This window comes from Taeniopygia guttata, chromosome 24 (genome assembly GCF_048771995.1).
Source record: "Taeniopygia guttata chromosome 24, bTaeGut7.mat, whole genome shotgun sequence".
Taxonomy (NCBI): Eukaryota; Metazoa; Chordata; class Aves; order Passeriformes; family Estrildidae; genus Taeniopygia; species Taeniopygia guttata.
In genome coordinates this window covers 5,278,683-5,296,685 of record NC_133049.1, presented here as the reverse complement: position 1 = coordinate 5,296,685, position 18,003 = coordinate 5,278,683, and the positions used below count along the sequence as shown (strand labels likewise).

The window sequence follows — 18,003 nt, the reverse complement described above, 5'->3', positions numbered from 1 at the left end:
AGGTTTGTGAGACCTTTAGTCAAAAGGGATCAAAAATAAAGTTAAATCAGCTATTTCCAATAATCTATTTACAATTTACTGTACATCCATATGCTCTTAGAGCCTTGAGATGATACATTAAAATCCAAATCTGGCTTCTATTCCAAACCATTGAATTTAATTCTCAGGAATCCCTCCAAGTAATCTGCTCCCCACCTGCATGAATTTTTTAAATTTTTTATTTATTTATTTTTGATTTTTTTATTTGGTTTTTTTTTTATTCCTTCATTCATTTTTCCTCCTCTAATTTCCACCTGTGAGGAGAGGGAGTGCAAACTAAGGGAATTTTCCTTATATATATATATTTCCCTTATATTTCCTTAGTCCTTCCCAGGTTTCCCCTGTGGCCTGAAGGGAGATTTTGAGCATTTCCCAGTGCCCAAATGGTGCCACCAAGTTCCCTCATCATTCCTGATGCTCGCAGCCTCAGGATTTCCAGCTCTGTTTTATCCTAACAGTCCAATAAAACATTTTAGCTGAAATTCAGGCTCAGCTTTACAGATGGCAGCAGGGATTAATACTCAAACTGCAGTGGGACCCCATTTCTCTGCGCTGGGGGTCCTGCTTCAAAATGCCAGGAAAGGAGATAAAAATCAGCAAGTTTTAGCTCAAATATGAGAACAACTTATAATCTAGGAGCCAATGGAAAGGATCTTTGAATGTCTAACTCCCAGGAGCATCCTGTGGAGTGCAGATCTCACTGGGAAGGGCTCTTGTGCTCTCAGTTGTTTCACTCCCAGTGTAGAGCTCTGGCTGCAGGGAAAAATTTGGGTTGTTTGGGGGACACAGTATGAGATTTTAAATCAAACTGAGTCAGGAGTGACACAGTGCTGGCAGCTGGCAGGGCTTGGAAAAGCACAGCCCTGTCCTGGTTACTCACTCCTAGCCATGAACTTGGCCCCAGCTCAGCTCCTGCTCACTCATCCTGTTCTGCACGTTCTGTGTCACATCTCCTGAGCACCGAGTGTCCGGCACCACTCCCAGCCCGGCGCGAACCCTCTGACTCCTGCCTCAGTTTCCCCTCCCTGCAAAGGCGCTCCCTGCACCCCTGGCTGGGAGGGAGATCGGAAAAAGACTCCAGGACATTCGGCAAAACAATAGAAAATAAAATTTAAAAAAAAAATAAAAAAGAAGAAAAGAAGATAAAGTGTCGGAATCTGTGGGTATTGATGATTCCGAGATTGTAGAAAGTCTCTGTCTGTCAGCCCCACTGCCAAAGCAGAAGCCATAATTCGTCTGTGCTGGTTTCAAGGTTGTTTATTCTGTTTATCTCTAACATGTTCTGCTGCCCTGCCGCAGCTCTGTCCTGCAGGGCAGCGTGTGGGGCTCTGCCCTCAGTGGGATGGTACAAACATTAAATACCACAAACTACCTGTGCTGGATTTACAATAACGTGCCAATATCTGTCACCTACGTTGGACAGTGTGTCCCCAGCCTGAACCAACAGAAAAATGCCAACACCACAGTGAAACATGGAGGGCATGAAGAAGGAGAAAAAGGACAAGACACACCCAATTCCTCCATCTTGTCCTCTTTGGACCCCTAATCTAGAATCCTAAAATTTTACTTTTGCACCCGTGCCACACTTAATTAGTATTCTTATCAAACACTCAAAGCTTGTAATTCATCCTGTAAGATTGAAAACTCCTCTCCATGGACAGAGATCACAGCCAGTGTCTCTGGGGGCTCTGTCCAGGGGGGTTCCTGACCCCTGCCGGGGTCCCAGCCCTGCCAGGGAAGCCAGAGGGAAGCCCTGGATTCCCACAATAAAGAACACCAGCACCTCCCATCTTGCCTGATCCAGCTTTATTCTCCATCACCAGAGAGGGAAACGCCCATCCAGAATAAACTCTGGGCGCACTCCGGGACGGCTCCAGGCTGGGCGGAGGTACCGAACGCCTATTCCCGTTCCCCGTTCCCCCTTCCCTGCCCCGGGGCTCGCATCCCCGTCCGCCTGCGGGGCAGGGAAAGCGGGGCTGAGCATCCCCGGGGGATGCAGCGGGGGCCGGGCAGGGCCGGGCAGGGCAGGGCAGGGCAGGGCAGGGACGATAAAATGCTCCGGCAGCACCGGCACCGCCTCCCCGCCCGGGCACCCCCAGCCGGGCTCGTCCCGGAGCGCAGAGCCGGAGCGGGGTGAGGATTTGGGGGTGTCGGGTACCCCCAGCCCCGTGCTGGGATATGGGGTCTGCTCCTCCCTAGAGCCCGAGGGCAGCGGGAGGGTTTGGGATATGGTTTTCTCGCTGGGGAAATTTGGAAACGGTGCTAAGGAGGCTCGGGACAAAGTTTGTTCTGCTCCTTTCGGTTGTTTGTGGGGTTTTCCCCCCACCCTGCCCGGGATTTCCATGGATGTGGATGCAGAGGATGGTGGGGATGAGCACGGCTTGCTGAGGGGATGCTGCCCCTCCTGACGCTGTCCCTCCGTGTCCAGCAGGATGGTTGCCATCGTCCTGGAGGTGAGCTGCAGCTTTGTCACCTGGCTGTGTCTCTACAGCTGCTTCTGCCGCTGGAACAAGCGGCGTTCCTGCAAGTGGAGCTGCCGCCTGGTCACCCTCCTGCACGGGCTCGTTGTCACCTGCCTCTCTGGCTATGTCATGTTCCTGGATGGCCCCTGGCCTCTGACCCATGCAGGTAGGTTTGGAGACTCACCTGTGCGTCACAGGTACAGGTATGGGCTGATTTCCTCTCCTCTTACAGCTTTGTGTTTGGGGCTAAAGTTTATTTAATTCTTCTGCTTCTTTTCCCACCACTTCTCACTGCTCATCCTTTGTTATTTAATTTTTTTTTTTTTTTGCTTGTCCATGTACAAATTGGAAGTTTCCGTGTTGGCAGCTTGAGTTTATTGCAGCATCAGGTGTAGCAAGGCGTGGAGAACAAAGTGCTTTCACATCTTGAAGGGTGTAATAACTCCTGAAATTCAGCTGCAGGGTTTTGCTGGCTGGTTTCTGTCATTAAATTTCACATAGTGCTGCTGATGGAAGTCTGGCTTTTCTAAAAGGCTGGAAGGAGGAGGGAAGCAGCAGTGGGGCAGGATGGGGAAGGGTCTGCTGGGCACGTTGGGGTGTGAAGGGGAAGCAGAACCAAATATCCCTATTGGATTCTATTTGGATAAGGCTGGAAATTTAGGAGGAGAGAAGCACAACTGACCTGTACTGATCCACAAAGTAGAAAAATATCTTCAATATGACTGTGAACATCTTCCATTCCAGGTTCACCAAACACCCCTCTCCAGATCCACGTGCTGTCCCTGACTTTGGGCTACTTCATCTTTGACCTGGGCTGGTGCCTTTACTTCCAGACAGAGGGGGACCTGATGCTGCTCCACCACACCCTGAGCATCTGTGGCATGATCCTGGTGCTGGGGCTGGGCAAATCCGCCACGGAGGTGAACGCCGTGGTGTTTGTCAGTGAAATCACCAACCCCCTGCTCCAGACCCGCTGGTTCCTGCGGGAAATGGGCTCCTACCACACTTCCCTGGGAAAACTGGTGGATTTCCTCTTCGTGTTCCTCTTCCTGGTGCTGCGGATCGGGGCGGGAGCCTGGATCATGTATGGGATGGTGACGTCCCCTGAACCCAACTGGCTCCTCAAGGCTGGGGGCCTGGCCATGTATGTAGTGTCCTTGGGGTTCATGGTTGAAATTTGCCGCTTTGTAAGGAGGAAAATGTGGAAAAAACCCACTTCCCTGGACACGCAATCCCTTCAGGAGTAGGGGTGCACCTGTGGAAACGTCTTGGCTGCTCCTTAATGGGTTGTAGAGGATGATCCCCTGGGTTTGGGGCCTGGCTGCTGGAGTTTGTTCCTGTGGAAAGACTCTTAAAATGACACGGAATTGACTTTCTGCTGCCCCTGGAGGAGACGGATCGGTGCTAGGAACATGGAAAAGCAGAGAGAAGAGGGATTTGAGTGGAAGCTGAGGAGCCTGGCGCTGATTCCCTGAGTTCTCCAGCAATTGGTGCAGTCCCAAGGAGGGTGGCAATGCCAGAGATGATCAGTCTGCAACCAATATTTGCACAATCTGTATGTTCTGTCCTCGTTTCCAATGCAGAGTTCTATGACAGCGTAGAGAAAATCAAATATGAAAAATCCCATTTTCCTGCCAGTTGGACTGGGTAAGGGGCGTGACCTGGCAAAGATTTCCTGAGCCTCACCCTCCTTAATAATCCTGGATTATTAATCCGATGTGCTTGGCTAAATACTCGAGTGAAAGACTCTGAACAAGACTGAAGTGCTTGCAGGGGTGTAGTGGAGTTGTCCTTGGAGAGTGTGAAGTGATGGTACTCAAGGTGAGGCAATGTTTTACCTCGTTTTTAATGACACATTTCCTTCATTCCTTTTTTAACACTTCCGTTGGGGCAGGTGCTGATCTCAGAGCAGAGTGATTTCTCTGGGACTGACTCAGGCCCTCACAAAAACAAGAGTCGGGAATTAGATTTGTGCCAATAAACTCTATGAGCAGGTGTTGGCCTAGGCTGGGATTGCTTAAAAAGAATAATCAGGTTTTTTGTGGGAGAGGGAGGATAGTGAAGAACCCCCTGGATGCTCCTTCTGTTCTGGGGTTGGCTCATTTGCAAGCCACTTAAGCTGAATTCATGGCTAATAAGTCAAACATTTGGCTATTTCCAGGGGTGACAGAAATGTTTAGGCAGATCTCGGTGTGGCATCTGCTCCACGCCAGCAGGCCTCAGAGCATGGAGCAGTTCTCTCGTTTTCTTTACCTCTCAGAATCGTGTTCTGACATTTTCCCTGGGGTTTTAATGTGAATTTCCCTCTGTTCAAGGCCACAGTTCTGATTTAGTCTCCTCCAAAAGCCTCACTGAGAGCTGAGAAGCAAATGCAGAGGTGAGGGAGGGGAGCAGCGGGGATGCAGCTCCTCCACTGCCTTTATCTCCCCGAATTTGGCTCTGTTCAGGGCAGATATCAGCCTTTGGCTGGGGCTTCTCAAGGTGTCTGGAGAGATTAAAAAATAACCTGAAATAACCTCACTTTGGACACATCCACTGAAGGCATTGCAGCTGTGAACCTGGGCGGGTTCCTGGGCCAATATTTTTGGGAAAGCAGGAGCTAGAGTGGCACTCCTGAGGTGTGGGCACCTGCCAGGCTCGCTGTGTTCTTCCAAAGACGCCTCTGAGTGATGGGACTTCTAATAAAGCCACATTCTCCTGTGAAAAAGAACCGATTGCTGTGATGTGGTTTTGTTCTGGGTCTTGAGGAGGCAGCTGGAGTGAGGGCTGAGGCCAAGGGGCTTGAGGGAAGGCTGAGGATGCCAAAGTCACCGGTCCATTCCCTTTGTGCAGCTCAGGAAGCAGAGAGGTGGTGAGGAAATGAGCCCAGGCTGAGCCAGGAGCTCGAACCAGGAGCTCGAACCAGGAGCTCTGCAGGTCGGGCTGGAGCTGTGAAGGGCAGGTGAGGCTCAGCTGCAGCTCAGGTTTGTGAGCAGTGCACCCACAACCTGCTGTGCCAATCAATCCGTGCTGCAGAGGGATGAAAAGCCCCCAAACTGAGGGGCTGGCTCGTGCTGAACACAAAAATAACTTCAATTCTGGCTGTGGCCTCCTCCATGCCAGGGTGCTTTTATTTTCCTCTGCCTCTCTGGTTTCACTGGGGCCATGCCCAGTTCTGAAGAGTTGCAGGGTAACTTGTCTGTGTTTTTTTTTGGAGAAGCAATCAAAAGCATGAGAACATCTTGGGGGTTATAAGATGTCCTAAGTCATCACTGAGTGGCTGGTTCTGGTTGTTTCTGCTCCTGCTGGACCAGGACTGCTGTCTGGAGTTGAGGAGAGCTTGGATTGGTTTCCAATGAGAAAAACCTCTTCTTTCAGCTGAGGGACAGGATTGGGAAGGTCTCCCAGTGCACCCAGACTGCTTGTGTGCCACCAGAGTTACCTGGGCAGGTTTGGTATAAAATAAGTACCATCAGGTTCTCATCTGCTAAATCTCACCCGAGGATCATTTTAGTGCTGAACCCTCTAATGTGATGCTAGAAAATCACCCAGCTCTACTAGCCCACTGTATTTCTTATTTCAGAGAATGTGATTTTTCACAGAGGTGCCTGCTTTTTATCTGCCCAATACCCCGAGGGCTTTTACAGCCACAAAAGGTGAGTTTTAGTAACGTCCTGTTGCTCCTCCAGCTCTTGTTTATTCCCAGTTCAATTGTGGACGAGGAGTTTCCCAGTGTGGGTAAGAGAATAAATACATTCTGTGATGCTTTTTATTGCTGTGAGCTCTGGTTAGAACAGGTCCAGGAGAGCAGAGGGAAGGCTGGGGCTGTACTAAATGTGGCAGCAGTGTGCAAACAACTGTGTGCAGAGGTTCCTGCCCTGAGCTGTTTTGCTGAACTCTGTTCATCTGCAGGCAAACGAGCCAGAGCAACACAGCCCATGGAAATGGCTGACTCTGCACAAAGCAAACAGGAAAATTGGTGTATAAAGCTGCACCTCACTTCTGGTACAATCCACAGGGAGATGATTTCACTCATTACTTTGCACCTCGCTGTGCAAAGTTTGTGCTAGAAGCAAAAAAACAACGCACAACTTCTGTGTGTCCCACCTGCTGCATTAAATGCTCTGTGCCTTGTTTGAACTCGGAGTGCTCTTCTGTGAACATCTCTGGTTTTCTTCCTGGCTGCTCATAGAATCCCAGAGTGGTTTGGGTTGGAAGGGACCTTAAAGATCATCTCATCTTATCCCAAAAATCCCCTGCTTCTATCTCAGGTTGCTCCAAGCCCCATCCAACCTGGCCTTGGACACTTCCAGGGCAGGCCCAGTTTCTCTGGGAATTCCATCCCAGCTCCTCATCACCCTCAGAGCCAAGAATTTTTTTTTTTTCTCTTAATATTCCACCTAACCATGCTCCTAATGTGATAACATCAGCCTTATAACCTCCTGTCTGTCCATGCTCTCCTTTGTCCTAAGCTAAATATTAAAGCAGCTCCATCTCAGGTGTTACTGAGGCTACTGGAGGGCCAGCAAAGGTGGAGGGAAGCAAGATGAGACCTTAGAGGCAAATGCACTATTAATGCTGGAATAGCAGGAGGATGAGCATTTTGTAGCAGTAGGAACCTGTACCTGGCCTGAACTGGAAAAGTAAGATCAGTATCTTGCTGAATCCCCAGCTGAAAGTACTAATTATGAGTAAGAGGCAGGTCAAGCCACTCCCACCATCTGCATTTCAAAAGGTAAAACTTGATGGGATGAAGGAAGAAACCAACCTCGTGTTTTTTGGGTGTGAGAGGTTGTTTTGACTGTGGCATATGAAAGGTGGAGGAGCTTTTGTAGCTGCTGAATTTGGGATGTGGAAGGCAGGAGAGAGAATGGGCAGTGAGAAGAAATTGCTGGGTTTTTTAATTGCTGCATAAGCAGGGGATGGAGGGGATCTCCGGGGCAGGGGCTGAGCTCTCCCAGCCCGCTGCAGCTGCACTGCTCCGTTCTGGGTGACAAAACCCCTCGGGGGATGTCACCTTGGGTGTGATGCTGCTCTGAGTGCACCTCTGTGAACATCTCTTTTTTTTTTTTTTTTTTTTTCCTGGCTGCTCATAGAATCCCAGAATGGTTTGAGTTGGAAGGGACCTTAAAGATCATCTCATTCCAAAAATCCCCTGCTTCACCTGGATTCCAAAATTCCCCGGGTGTGGAGACACATTTTTTTCATGAGTGGGTGTGGAAAAGTGTCGCTATAGGACACGAGAATGCACAACGCGAGCCACTTGCCACTTTGCAAGGTAAAAGAGGAAGTTTATTTTCTGACTCTAACTTTTATACTTTTCCAAAGGTGACAGTGGATTGGAGAGTGAATGGGCCACCTCTCCAAAGACATTGGACAAAGCACTAGTACATCAAGTCTCTCCACCCCTATGAAGGAATGCAAAACAACACGTTATTTACAGAAACTGTGTGAGAAAGTTTCCCAATAAAATGTAAACTCAGAAGGCTTTAGAAAACTCAAGAATCAAAGCAACAGAAAAGACCTCGGTATTTCTGCAGCTCTCTCCTCTTCTTCCCACCAGCCTTCTCCAGCTGCTCAATCCCTTTGGTCACATCAGGATTGTCACTTCCTTACCTGCTCTGAGCCCGGCCCCTGAGCGGCAGGGATGTGACTGGAGGATGCACAGACATCCAGCCCCATCCCTGGGCAGAGCTGCGGAGCTCTGCAGGAGCTCTGCTGACCCAGGAGCGAGGAGGGAAACGCTGGGTGTGCTTTGTCCCATATCTCTGCGGCCCACGGGCTGATTGCAGCGGGTGGGGTGGGTGTGGGACTGATTTCTGTGTCCCCAGGCCACCGCCGTGCTCCCTACAGGGGCATGGCCCCATACAGGGGACACGACCCGCTCTGGCAGCGGGGCTGGGCGGCTGAAGGGTTCGGAGGGGCCATAGGGGGAGAGGGCACTTGGCACAATTTGGGGTCTGCAGCTTCCTGACAGGGATCTGTGCTGCTGATCTCTGGGATCACGGACAGGCTGGAGCTGTGCCAGGTTGGATAGCGGGAAAAGAGGATGCTGGGCGCTGCCCGGGCTCCCCAGGGAATGGGCACTGTCCTAAGATCTCCAGGAGCTTTGGGACACCGCTGCGAGGCACAGGGTGGGATTGTCGGGCTGTAGGAGCAGGAGCTGAGCTCACGATCCTGCTGGTGGATCCCTTCCAGCTCAGGTCATCCCATAACGCAACAGGGATGTGCTCTTTCCCAGGGATGCACACGGTATGGGATTGTCAGGCTGTAGGAGCAGGAGCTGAGCTCACGATCCTGCTGGTGGATCCCTTCCAGCTCAGGGCATGGCGCAGCAGGGATGTGCGCTTCCCAAGGATGCGCTGCAGGACCGCGGCTCGCCTTTCCTGCCGCCCTGCCGCCCCTATTCCCTCCTCCCGGCCCTCCTCCTCCTCCTCCCCATCCCTCCCGTCCCTCCTCCTCCTCCTCATCTTCATCCCTGCCGTCCCTCCTCCCGTCCCTCCTTCTCCTTCCTCCTCCTCCTCATCCCCATCCCTGCCGTCCCTCCTCCTCCTCCTCCCCATCCCCATCCCTGCCGTCCCTCCTCCTCCTCCCCATCCCCATCCCTCCCGTCCCTCCTCCTCCTCCCCATCCCCATCCCTGCCGTCCCTCCTCCTCCTCCTCCCCATCCCTGCCGTCCCTCCTCCTCCTCCTCATCCTCCTCCCCATCCCTCCCGTCCCTCCTCCTCCTCCCCATCCCATCCCTGCCGTCCCTCCTCCTCCTCCCCATCCCCATCCCTGCCGTCCCTCCTCCTCCTCCTCATCCCATCCCTGCCGTCCCTCCTCCCCATCTCCATCCCCATCCCTGCCGTCCCTCCTCCTCCTCCCCATCCCCATCCCTGCCGTCCCTCCTCCTCCTCCTCATCCCCATCCCTGCCGTCCCTCCTCCTCCTCCCCATCCCCATCCCTGCCGTCCCTCCTCCTCCTCCCCATCCCCATCCCTGCCGTCCCTCCTCCCGGCCGCCAGGCGCCCCTCGGCCGCCGCCGCTCTCTCGGTGATCCGGGGCGGCTCCGGCAGCGCGGCCCGGCAGGTGGGTGCTGGGGAAGGGTCCAGTCCTTGTCCCCGTCCCTGTCCCCGTCCCCAGGGAGGGCAGGGATGGGGATGGGGCCGCTGCACCCCGCGGGATGCGGGGGCTGTGCGCAGGCGGTGCCCGGGGATGCGGTTCGTGCTGCTGGGATGCTCCGTGAGCTCCTCCATCTTCCCGCTCGGACTGAAAAAAATGTGGATAACGGGATAACGGTGCTTTGCTGGAGGTGCCCATGTGGGTTTTATTCGTTTTCTGCACGTGTGTTTATTGTAGAGGCCGCTTTCATTCAGGCCTCATTGCTACCGGTGATACAAATTATCATATCTATCATGTATAATAGATAGATAATAATATATGCAATAACACAAAATAATATATAAACATATAATTTTATATATGATTACATGCTATTTGTTAATTTGTTGTTTATATGTTAATTACATATAATTATTTGTTGTTTATTTTATATAATTTCTTGTGATTTATTTGTTATTGATTGTTCTGTAATTATTGCTGCTTTTTAAATTATACTGGCCTATCTAGGGTCAATCCCTTTTGTCAGAATTCTCCCTTCTTTATCTGCTCTGAGTCTGGACCTGGAGCAGCAGAGATGTGAATGGAAATGCCTGTTCAGAGCAGTTAATCCCATCCCTATTTCATCTCTCCGTGTTCCCAAGGCCCATTAAAACATAATGGTTTTGTTTACCCAGCCTCCAGTCATGCCTGGGAATGCTCCAACAGGCCAAACGGGAAGGTTGGGCTTTGCAGCTCTGACTCCTCATCCCGTGAATCCCCCTGGTGCTCCCCAGGCCTGGGAGTGAGGCCAGAGCTGGGCAGCAGGTTCCAGAGCTGGGCAGCAGGTTCCAGAGCTGGGCTGTGGGAATGCAGGGCTTCCCTTTGGCTGCCCTGGCAGGTCTGGGACCCTGGCAGGGGTCAGGAACCCCCCTGGACAGAGCCCCCAGAGAAACTGGCTGTGATCTCTGTCCATGGAAAAGAGTTTTCAATCTTACAGGATCAATTACCAGCTCTGAGTGTTTGATATAAGTAATAATTAAGTGTGGCACGGGTGCAAAAGTAAAATTTTAGGATTCTAGATGAGGGTCCAAAGGGGACAAGATGGAGGAAATTGGGTGTGCCTTGTCCTTTTTCTCCTTCTTCATGCCCTCCATGTTTCACTGTAGTGTTGGCATTTTTCTGTTGGTTCAGGCTGGGGACACACTGTCCAACGTAGGTGACAGATATTGGCACGTTATTGTAACTCCAGCACAGGTAGTTTGTGGTATTTAATGTTTGTACCATCCCACTGAGGGCAGAGCCCCACACGCTGCCCTGCAGGACAGAGCTGCGGCAGGGCAGCAGAACATGTTAGAGATAAACAGAATAAACAACCTTGAAACAGCACAGACGAACTATGGCTTCTTCTTTGAGAACGGGGCAGAAAGACAGAGACTTTCTACAATCTCAGAATCACCAATACCCACAGATTCCGACACTGGGCAGCAGGTTCCAGTGCTGCTTTGGCCATTGCACAGCTGGAAACTCCTGTATCCCAAAGCCTGACTCAGCTTCTGCTGCCCCGACTGCTCAGGAGGAGTGAGACACACATTTCATAGGAAGGCATTATATGAATGAGGCATAGAATAAAATAATGTGTATTTAGAGGGTTTTAGCAACATCCACAAGTGTTTATGTGCTGTAATTTTCTCTTGGCAATTTGTCTTTTGCTTGTTTGAGAGATTGTTGCACAGTGTGTGTGTGAGGGAAGGTGTGTAAAGGAAATACTGCTGAAAAAAAGAAATCTTTTCGGACATAGATTCTTGTTCTTTTGCATCCAAAAGATTTGGGGGTTTTGGTGCCAGTAAGGATGAAATGAAGCCTGCAGTGAGGAGAATAAAGTGGTTTGCACACAGAGAAAATGTGCCAGGAGCAAGCAGCCCCATCAGGAAGCCGCTCTGCACACTCAGGGTTACAGAGCAAAGCTCTGGTGGGTTGTGCTGACACTGGCACAGGCTCCATCTCCTGCTCCCTGTGTCCTTCTGATCCCTCGTGTCCTGTTCTTCCCACAGGATGTTCCCACTGCCCCTGCGTGCAGCCTGCAGCCTGCTGGCCTGGTTCTGCCTCTACAAGTGGTTCTGCCACCGCTACCGGCACCGGAACCTCGAGTGGAGCTGCAGGCTGGTGACGCTGACCCACGGCATCCTGGCCACCTGCCTGTCTGCTTACATCGGCTTCATCGACGGCCCCTGGCCCCTCAGCCACCCAGGTCAGTGGGGAAATCCGTGATCCCACCTTCCCCAGGGCTTCTCCCAGCACCTCAGTCCCCAGCCCCACTGAGGGATGAGTCCTGCAGTGATATCTCGGCCGCTTTGTGGTGGAAAGCCCCAGAGGAACGGAGAGCCTGGTACCGTATTTTGCTGCTGTAATGCCCCTCCTCAGCTGCAGTTTGGCAGAGCGTGTGACCCTGCGTGTGCAGCTGTGGCATTGTGACTCGGGGGATTTCCGTGGCCAGGCTGTCACCAATATGAGCCAGAGGTGAACACCCGTGCTCTGTCTCACATCCTGTTGCCTCCACGCTTTAAACTCTGTTTTTACCTTTCAGGCACACCCAACACGACCCTTCAGGTGCACGGGCTGTGCCTCAGCTTGGGTTACTTCATCTTCGACCTGTGTTGGTGCGTGTACTTCCAGACAGAGGGTGCCCTGATGCTGGCCCACCACCTGGTGAGCATCGTGGGCATCGCCGCCTCCTTGGCCCTGGGCGAGTCGGCCGCGGACGTCAACGCCGTCATCTTCGGCAGCGAGATCACCAACCCGCTGCTGCAGGCCCGCTGGTTCCTCAAGGAGCTGGGCCGCTACCACACCCTCACGGGCGACGTGGTGGATTTCCTCTTCGTGGTGCTCTTCACCGGCGTGCGCATCGGCGTGGGGGCATGGCTGATGTACTGCGAGCTGGCCTCGCCCAGGCCCCGCTGGTACATCAAGCTGGGAGGGGTCGTCATGTACGTGGTGTCCTGGGTGTTCATGGTCAGCATCTGCCGCTTCGCCCGCAGGAAGAGCATGAGGAAGTACCAGGCCTGGAGGAGCCGCAGGAGCCGCGAGCTGGGCTTGAAAACCAACGGGCATCTCAAAAGCCACTGAGAGGATGGAGAGCAAAGAGTTCCTCGAGTTCGCGGGCGAGGAGGGGGATGGTGCCTGAAATGGGAGAGGAGCCAACACGCGTTAGCAGCTCTGGAGCCAAATTTATCCCTGGCCTAACTCCACTGAAATCCATGGAGCTATGCCATGGATTGGGTCTGCAGAGCTCGGCCTGGCACAGCCTGAACGAGGAGGGAGAGAAGGGCTAATTTTATAGACTAAACACTAGTCCAGCAGTGCAGGTGTAAATAGTGATGTCTGTAGCCAACTCCTTCAGGATCTCAGAAGAGAGGAGGAGGTAACACTAGGTCTCCGTGTCCAGTGTCCTGTGCAGCCTAGGCAGCTAGAGTGACTCTTCATGCTGGTGGGAAGAACTGTTCTAGTGTGGCATCCAAGCTGGGATTCCTGGCTCTTCCACCACCTCCTTGTGTGACCTTGGGCAAGTCACACAACTCGAACTCTGTGCCTAATTCCCCCTCTGTGACTTGGGGGAGATGGAGCTGCTCCATCTGTTACGCACTTTCAGATTTTCACTTGAGAGGTGCTATATAAATGCAAGGTGATGGTTGTTATCTGCACTTGGTTCATCACCCCTGTGTTTCCCTTGGGAGAAACAACTCTGGTGGTCGAGCTAGAGCGAGACTCTAGAAAAATCAGTATTTTAGGTAGGTTGTTGTTTTCTACCCTTTCTAACTCCTTTTAATAACTTATTCAGTAACATATTGATAACTTATTTTCTGTAGTGTCCAGAAGCTCTAATCAGCACTGGCGCCATACAGGACAAGGTGCTCTGTGAATACACCCAAAGACACGGACCCAGAAGGGAAAATTTTTCCTGATTTTTCCCTCTTCTTCCCTGACTGTTAAAACTCCCCTACAAACACTGCTTTTAGCTCCTTGGGTGACCAGCACACTCCCCTCTGAGAAGCCCCATCAGGATTTGCCAGTCAGGGGTTTTCTTGCTGATGAGCCAAGCCTCGATGTTGTCTCCAGAACACCAAAATTCCCTCTGCCGTGCCCAAAATCCAGACTGGGATTTCTGATTGCCCAGAATCTGCCCTGTGCAAGCCACAGACTGAGCTTGGTTCTCCTTCATCTGAACTGATGCCTTGACCCCTGGGCTTTGATTTCCCTCTGACTGGCTCAGAGTCACTTTATAAAAGTGAGCATTTAGAGGGTCAGAGAGATTTATTTTACAGCTTAGTAAGTAAAGAAGTGAGAGGCCCAGAATCTGATCTTTTTTAAGCAAAAATAAACCTGACTGGGAGAAAAGTAAGCATTACTTATCCAGTCCCATTTGTAGGGAAAAGCCATGCCCAGTTGGGAGCTTCTGGAGTTTATTTCATTGCATGTCCTTAAGCTGTTCTTTGCTGTTGCTGCAATTTTGAGCATTTCCTTTGAGCCTCCAGTGCAGCTCAGGTGCCCCCTTTTGCTTGAACCTTGCCTGCTGCAGCCAAAGACCTGAAGAAGCCCCAAAAAACCCCTTGAGATGAGCAGAACCAACTGATGAGCTGGTCCTGGAGAGGAAACTTGACTCATCCAGAACTATCAAGCCTTGAAAGGAGACCAGAAGGGCTGGTTGGGGCTTGCTGGTTCTTTTTCCCAGCCCTGCTGCTCTGTTGAGCACATCCAGGAGCCTTTTTGCCTCAGCTTTACCCACTTTGGGAAGTGGGTCCAGGCTTACCTACCTCATAGGCTGTTTTCATTTAGCACAAAGCCACATTTGATGGATTCTCGGCGGTTTGTAAACCTGTTTTTTACAGGCTGTGCTGTAAAAAAAATTGCTTTGAGTGCAGCACTTCTGCTATGAGCCATCAGCAGTGCTTTGTCACCTGAGCTGGGCACTTCCCAGTCTCCCAAAAACAGGAGTGAGGTGTTTTACTGAACAGCAGGAGTCACAGGGAGTGAGCTGGACGTGCACAGAAAGGTCAGCTGTGCTGCTGCATCCTCACAGGGAGCCCCAAGCTGAGGAAAAGGTGTCTGCTGGGTTTTCCCTGGTCAGGGTTGCAGGAATCTCAGCCAAAAGGGTTTCAGGCACTGGCCTGAGTAGGAAATGAGGGATTTCAGCAGCAGCTCCTGCAAAAATGGTGAAGACAGGTCCTGGAAGTGACAACAGGCTGGTCCTTCCTGGTGAGCTGCTGAGCTGCCCACCACGAAGAGTTTCCAGAGCAGCCCTGACCTTTGCTGAGGGTTGGGGTGCAGCTTCATGGGGTTCCAGCCCTTACCTGCCCAGGTGGATGAGGCTGGCAGTGACTGCAGTATCTGTGAATCACCTGTTTGAAGATATTTTGGAATACAAAGCTTTGAGTGGTCCCATTTTCTGAACAGGGGGAAAATTGGTTGGAAGAAGGAGAGCACTGCTCATCTCTGAGGCTCTAGAAAGTAAACAGAAAACAAAAGGGCAATTAGAAATGGCTTTATGAGGCAGAGCAAGGCCTCGTGCCCGTTTAGTGGGCTCCAGCATAGAATCACGGACCCAAAAGTACAAATTCCAAGCTGTGGAGCACAGGGTGGGACCTGTCCTCAGGCTAGTCCATAGTGGCTAGAGCAAACTGTGAGAGGAAACTGCAGAACTAGTGTGAAATAATAACTTGTGTCTGAATTACTGTGTAATAGCAACTAATGTTCCACCAGTGAATGGTGTAGATGCTTTGTATTAAGTTTTATAAAAATAAAGATTATTTAATTATATGAGGAATTTGGTTTCTCTGTTTGGATGCTGCTCTTAAGTCACAAGTTGCACTTGATGGTTCTGGAGAGCTTTTCCAACCTCAAAGATTCAGTGGTTCAGTAGGATGGAGCAAAAATGTTCCCTTTGTTTTCCATGCCCTGGATGCCACGGGAGAAGGTTCTCCTGTGTTTCCACTCCATGAGCTCTTCTCAATAATAAATCAGTATTATTGCCTATCAAAAATCAATATGATTGCCTATCAAAAATCAATTATTGCCTATCATAAATCAGTATTATTGCCTAGGAAAGGCCTGTGTTGGTAAACAGCCACTCTGCTTGCTGATGGCTACAGCCAGAGATCCAGCACGCCAAAAGTCTTGGCTTCTATAAATAGTTAAGCCAATTTAGTTGTTTGCATGTAACCTTTAAGTCCAGCTTAAAACCCTCCAGCCCTGGGGAGCAGCTGCTGAGCAGCACTGAGCCCTCTGGAGATGTTTTCTGTTTACAGAGCCCAGCAGAGTTCTGGAGCTTTGCTTTAGAGCTGCAAGTGGCTCAGAGGTCTTGTGTCTTCAGAGGTAACAAAATCGGGCATTGCTTTGAAGTGTTTTGTCTGTGGGAAGTGAAATCTGCCCCTCTACACCCAATTAATTTCATTTTTTATCATCCCATTATTCCTTTACAGGCAACCCTGCTGCCTGCCTTTTGCTTCTCCTGCTGGCCCTGCAGTTGAGCTTTGTAAAATAAACCTCCTCTTTCCGTCCTCTGCCCTCTCTAGCTGAACTCCTTATTTCTACTAGAAAAAATTGCAATTTTTTGATATTCACAACTTTATTCCCTTGCAGCAGTAGTCCGGGCACCAATGTAAAACAGCATTTTAAGTCTTTGAAATCTGCTATTACATTAATTCCATGTCCAAAGAAATCAATGCCCTGTTTGCCTCAAGTTCCAGGGGCATTTTGGCAGCTGATAAGTCAACAATGTAAAAGATCCTTAGAAAATTATTAAAAGAAGGAATATAACAGATCAAGCTACATGGAAAAGTGTCTGTAAAGTAATAAAGGTTTACAGGTAGATAATTTTGTACGGGAAGAAAGAAGTTTCAGCTTCTGCAGCTTCTCAAATGTTACAAAACACAGATTTTTCAGCAGTGTTGTGCTGTTTGAACTGTGCTTTGTGTCAGGAGATTGAGATCTCTCCAGTGCCACAATCCTCAAATGTGAAAAGAAATTATATTCTCCATTTCTTTAGATTTTACCTCTTTCTTTTTAATCCCCCGTCCTGCCAGAGGATGGAGAAAGAGAAGGAAACTCAGGGCACGATGTCCAGCAGATTCATCTGCCCTTGCTGCTTTCATGATGCTGCTGTGGAACGAAAGCTCAGGGCTATAAAAATGCTGATTGCCCGTGGATTATCCAGGTTTAGGAACTGTAATAAGCTGTCACTCTGCTAGATTAGGATCTGTGTCTCAAAATCAGCAAAACCCTGTGTCCCATAACCAACTCTGGGGAATTTCCAGCATTTCCAAGAGTGCAGGAGAAAATCTGGTGCCCATTTTAAGGTGGGAGATGAAAAAAGGTTTGGTAATTGTACAGAAATGTGGAGCACAGCACTAATTTAATTGTGTTTTCTGGGGTAAGGTCCTCTGCTCCTTAGGCACATTTGGGAAATGAATTTGGGAATCATTTCCCCTGTGCTTTTCTCCTCCAAGGTGTAAAGGTTTGGCAGCTGGCTTCCAAAAGCAGCAGAAAAACAGGAGCTGGCTGAGCAATTTGTACTGAGTGTAAATAACTGTTCAAAATATCTGAACATTCTCTCACTGGCTTGAAATTGATGACTTGTAAGGAGCAAAAGAATCTTTATTTTTGTGGTGGAGCTCAGCAAAACTCAGCTGATTATCCCATCTGAAACACAAATTGAAATTTTTCTGGAAGAAAAATGCATCCAGGCATTGTTTATCCACACTTAAAACCTTAAAGCATCACTTTTTGCTGATTTTCCTCTCTGTTTATGCTGAGCTGACAGCGGTGCAAACCCCCGTCGGAGCATTCCAGAGCTCCACGATCCCAAAACGCTTGGAAATGCTCTTTTTTTTCCCAAATTCCTCACTTTTTACCTGCCTGGGAGCTCAGGTTAGAGGAGCCATTCGAGGCTTTCCCAGCAGATGGCAACAGCTCCTCGGTGCCTGGGAAAGGGGATTTGGCCAAAGAATCCTCGCCCAACACTTTATAAATTTGTTTTTACAGGAGCCCCTCTAAAGCACCTCCAAGGATCTAACCGTTATTTTAAGGCAAAATAAGAATTAAATTGTACTCCTTAGGAATTAAACTCCTCAATTTTAGGGTCCTGCTTAGCTCTGCTATGGACTAAAAAAACAGATTGAGGAGGTTAATTAGAGAATCACAAAATGGTTTTGTGTTGGAAGAGACCTCAAAGATCATCTTGCTCTAACCCTCCTGCCATGGGATGGTTCTGTGTGTAAATTCAGATGAAGTGACAACTTCAGAGGGACAAAAAAAAAATTTAGTGGGCATACTGTAATTGCTTATTGATTTCCCTACCCCATATTTCAGGCTGTAAAACAGAATTATCATAAATAGACATCTATCTTAATCTAAGTATGTAACCAGCTCCCACCAAAAAAAAAAAAAAA

General features: G+C 50.0%; 2 protein-coding genes across 6 annotated transcripts; both read left to right on the top strand.

Annotated features, from left to right (window-relative positions):
- Positions 1–2,081: 2,081 nt before the first annotated feature.
- On the top strand, positions 2,082–5,211 carry LOC100221565 (TLC domain-containing protein 5). 3 transcript variants are annotated; one of them, XM_072918160.1, is made up of 3 exons: positions 2,082–2,172; positions 2,531–2,667; positions 3,246–5,211. In XM_072918160.1, exons 1-3 carry the CDS (start codon positions 2,093–2,095, stop codon positions 3,746–3,748), a joined length of 720 nt encoding a protein of 239 aa, XP_072774261.1. In that variant the 5' UTR covers positions 2,082–2,092; the 3' UTR covers positions 3,749–5,211. The 3 variants fall into 3 exon arrangements, with proteins under 3 accessions (XP_072774261.1, XP_030146777.4, XP_072774260.1); XM_030290917.4 differs by having other exon boundaries at positions 2,471–2,667; XM_072918159.1 differs by having other exon boundaries at positions 2,468–2,667.
- On the top strand, positions 4,234–15,373 carry LOC100225363 (TLC domain-containing protein 5). Of its 3 annotated transcripts, none has more exons than XM_030290916.4 (3): positions 4,234–4,322; positions 11,614–11,810; positions 12,147–15,373. In XM_030290916.4, exons 2-3 carry the CDS (start codon positions 11,615–11,617, stop codon positions 12,683–12,685), a joined length of 735 nt encoding a protein of 244 aa, XP_030146776.4. In that variant the 5' UTR covers positions 4,234–4,322; position 11,614; the 3' UTR covers positions 12,686–15,373. The 3 variants fall into 3 exon arrangements, with proteins under 3 accessions (XP_030146776.4, XP_072774263.1, XP_030146775.4); XM_072918162.1 differs by lacking the exon at positions 4,234–4,322 and adding an exon at positions 9,399–9,781; XM_030290915.4 differs by lacking the exon at positions 4,234–4,322 and adding an exon at positions 9,406–9,550.
- The last annotated feature ends 2,630 nt before the right edge of the window (positions 15,374–18,003 follow it).